The sequence below is a fragment of the Egretta garzetta genome, unplaced genomic scaffold (assembly GCF_000687185.1).
Source record: "Egretta garzetta isolate BGI_Z169 unplaced genomic scaffold, ASM68718v1 scaffold16, whole genome shotgun sequence".
In the NCBI taxonomy this organism is placed as follows: Eukaryota; Metazoa; Chordata; class Aves; order Pelecaniformes; family Ardeidae; genus Egretta; species Egretta garzetta.
The window spans coordinates 5880544-5884084 of record NW_009260022.1 but is presented as its reverse complement, the minus strand read 5'-3'; the positions used below and the strand labels follow the sequence as shown (position 1 = coordinate 5884084).

The 3541-nt window shown below is 45.8% G+C and overlaps 1 protein-coding gene across 1 annotated transcript; it reads right to left on the bottom strand.

The window, feature by feature from the left end:
- Nucleotides 1–1802: 1802 nt before the first annotated feature.
- LOC104128071 (homeobox protein Hox-D11) lies at nucleotides 1803–3262 on the bottom strand. Its single transcript, XM_009640797.2, has 2 exons — nucleotides 2656–3262; nucleotides 1803–2038 (listed from the first exon to the last, which is right to left on the bottom strand). Exons 1-2 carry the CDS (start codon nucleotides 3260–3262, stop codon nucleotides 1803–1805), a joined length of 843 nt encoding a protein of 280 aa, XP_009639092.1.
- Between the last annotated feature and the right edge of the window lie 279 nt (nucleotides 3263–3541).

Genomic DNA, 3541 nt, shown 5'->3' with positions numbered 1-3541 from the left:
GGCTCGGGTTGGCGGGGCCCGGCGCGGGGCGCGCCCCCCGCCACGCCGCGGAGGGGCTCACCTCGACCCAGCTGGGATTTTCTTTGCGTTATGATGCATTTGCTAACACGGCCAGCTATGCGGTAATACGCGTGTGTGTGGTTGTGCGTGTGTGTGAGAGAGAGGGAGAGGGAGGGAGGGAGGGAAACAGAGAAAGAGAGCGAGAGAGAGTGGGTGGTGGTTGAAAATAACAGAGGAACCTTAAGGCGCCTAATTATTCAGAAAGGTTAAAGGTGATGACCTTGACATTTTGGAAGTTCAAAGGCATACACTTATGTTTTTCTTGCTAAAGGGTTTTAAATTCTTTTTTTTCACTCTAGCCTCCCTCCGCTGCCATTTCTCGATTTTTTTGAATTCTCCGGCTTTTCCTGACTTATTTGGGCACTTTTGCCTTCCCTGCGTGCGAGCGTAGCGAGAACCGCTTCGTCCTATTCAAAAAAGGCAAATTCTTTTCTCACTCCTCGCCTTTATTGCACATTGCGGAAATCTCCTTTTCACCCACCAGAAGGTGTATAATATAACCCAATTAAGCTGTTTAGAACCTCGGGTTTTATGGTGTTGTCTAGACAGTTCAAGGTTTTGTAAACAGCCCAGCCAGGTCACGCAAGATAAAGCGGCGAGGAGCGGAGCGGAGCGGAGGGCCCCCAGCCTCCAGAAGGTTTTTTTCTTTTTTTTTCTTCTTTTTTTTTTCTCCCCCCCTCCCCCTCCTGCCAATTGTTTATAGCTCCCTCTTGTCTGACTCCCTCCGAGCCCTCGGTCTTTCCGCCTTACCCTTCACTAACCAGTACAGAGTCTTTGGCATTGGGGATTCTGGGCTTACTGGGAGCCTGACCGGCTTGGTGGGGGTTTTTTTTGGTTTGGTTTTTTTTTTTAAATAGCGCCTTTTTCGTTGTTTATAGTAATTGTAGCACCATTCAGAAGTGATGCTCTGCAGACAGCCATGTTGGCTCTGCCTCTCAGCGAACAGGGAAGGTTGCGCATACCTACAAAAGGAGAGTTAAACATCTAAACTATGGTATTTAAAAATAAAAAAAACACGTTTAAAATAAACCGACTAGGCTTCCTCCCGTTATTATTTAACTCAACTTGGCTCTAGCCCGGGAAATGCTAGGAGATGGAAACCTTCGGAGATGGAAATCCATACAGTGCACGGAAGTTATAACCTTAACTTTACTAGAAACCATTTATTCACATGAAAAAGACAGTGGCCCATGCTTTTGGATGACAATAGAAACATATATATATATATTTTATATATAGCGAACGTACATTTACCATCTCTTAAATAAACCGCATTCACTTAAAGGGAGGAAAGTGTTATCCTAGCTCAAAAGCAACAACAGAGCCCCCCCGAACTCAATGAATTGTAAGCAAAAACTACCAGACACACTGCAGGTCCATTGCTGGTACTGTGGGAGAGGAGAAAAAAAAAAAAGCACCTTTGGCGAGAAACACTTGAGAGTGGACAGTTGGACAGTTGGATTTACCCTAGTTTCCCCTTATCAGGAATCTGCTCCGCCAAGCCCCGAAATCTCCAGTGGCCATTCAGTATGTGGAGCTGCACGTGAAAATGAAACTTTGGGTTCCGCAGGGTGGATGTGTCATGTAAACCAATTTACTTTTGCATTCAGATGGCAGGTTAGAGGGTTAGAGACACCGAGATCCTCTTTTGTTTTTCTTCTTTCTTCTTTTTCTCTCTCTTTGCAAATTTTTTCCTTTCTTTTTCTTTTTCTTTCCTTCTTTTTTTTTTTTTTTTTCTTTTCTCAAAACAAGGGATTCCCAGTGAAATATTGGAGTCGATCTCTGTTCAGTTTCTTTTCTTTCATCCTTCGATTCTGGAACCAGATTTTAACTTGCCGGTCAGTGAGGTTGAGCATTCTGGACAACTGCAGTCTTTTCTCTTTGTTTATGTACACGTTGAAGAAAAACTCCCGTTCCAGTTCTCTTATCTGATATTTGGTATAGGGACACCTCTTTTTCCTTGATCGCTGGGGAATTGCTGAAATTCAAGAGAGAAGAAACTGATTTATGTTGCTGCTACGAACATGCTTAGCTAGGAGGAGACCAGAGACTTTGACAATATCCCATTGCCTGGAAAGCAGCCCTCCAGCAGTTCAAAAAAAATATTCCTGGGGCTTTTGCTCTCTGGGTGACTTAGGAAAAAAAAAAAAAAAAAAAAAAAAAGAAAGAAAAAAGAGCGAATATTTCCCAACTTCTCCTTAAAAGAGAGCACTTCGAGCAATACAGAGAGATATTTAAATGGGCTGGAAAAATTCCAAGTTTCTCAAACTCCTCTCACACACACACCCCCCACACCCCCGCCCCAAACAAACGAAGATCTTAAGCTCTAAACCGAAGGCAGCTCCGAGCACTACCTGTGAAATCTCCCCGACTCCCCCCCACCAAATCAACAATTTAATAACAATTAATATCCTCTTCCAAGAATACCTTAAGCCCACCTAAATTGGTTTCCTATCGTAAACACGCTTTACAACGGTAAAGGAAATCTTATAGGATATATAAAATCCTTTGGATGCTTATAAAATTGCACATAAAATGCTGCTTGACAAAGTGTTGGCCTTGTACTCTTGCCCCCAGTTCGCTACTGATACCTACCTGAGCTGTTGCTCTTCTCTGCAACAGCCTCACCAGAAGGGGAACCGGTGCTGTTCGCTGGTGTCACTTTCTTCTCCTGGCTGGAAGGTGTTTTACTGCAAGTGCCGTTCTGGGCTTTCAGGTCGCCCTTCTCCGCGTCCCCCTCGCCCTCGGAGTGCTGTTGGTACGGGGGTCCGGGGGCTGTCTCGTAAAACTGGTCGAAGCCTTGCGGCAGGATGCCGTTCCTCCCCACTGAGCTGTAGAAGTTGGAGGCGGCGGGAGACGGTCCGTGGTGGCCGCAGACAGGGTCCGTTTTGAATAACATTTCCGTCCTCCTGTTCGCAGGCTGCAGAAAGTCTCTGTGCATCACCTCTTCAGCTGAGTAATAAGGAGCATAACTGCCCCTGTACTGCCATTTGCTGCGCTCTAATCCGTATTCCCTGAATGCTACTTCGCGCACAGGTTGGACATGAGGTAAATTAGAAGAATAAGGAAAAGTCATTTGACAGGACGACGACTGCGACAAAAAAGAGGGTTTCGTCGAGAAATCTGAGGGCGAGACGTAATAAGCGCACCCTGGCAGATACATATTGGACGTGCCGTGGCTGCAATCGTCAAACTCAGTCATGTCTTCCTTTTTGCGATTGCAAGCAACCAGGAGGCTTCAATGCATTGAACAAGATCCATCTATTGCACAAGAGGGTTTGGACAGGATCAACTAAGAAAAAATCCCCACCGTGTGCTGACGTGCAATTCATCTTGATTGATTCTAGTGGTAATTATGTCACGTGACGCGATGTAGAAATGTCCTTATATCTATATCAGCCCCTCGGAAAGGCTCCTAAGATCTCTCCACAGAGCCCTCCCAGTACGGGGGGACGAGCGCAGCGCCGGTGCAAACACAGCC

Excerpts from the sequence above, each read along its gene's own strand:
- LOC104128071 (XM_009640797.2), bottom strand. The coding sequence starts at position 3,262 with ATGACTGAGTTTGACGATTGCAGCCACGGCACGTCCAATATGTATCTG. Across the intron at positions 2,039-2,655 it reads AGAGAAGAGCAACAGCTCAG|CAATTCCCCAGCGATCAAGG; the intron begins GTAGGTATCAGT and ends CTTGAATTTCAG.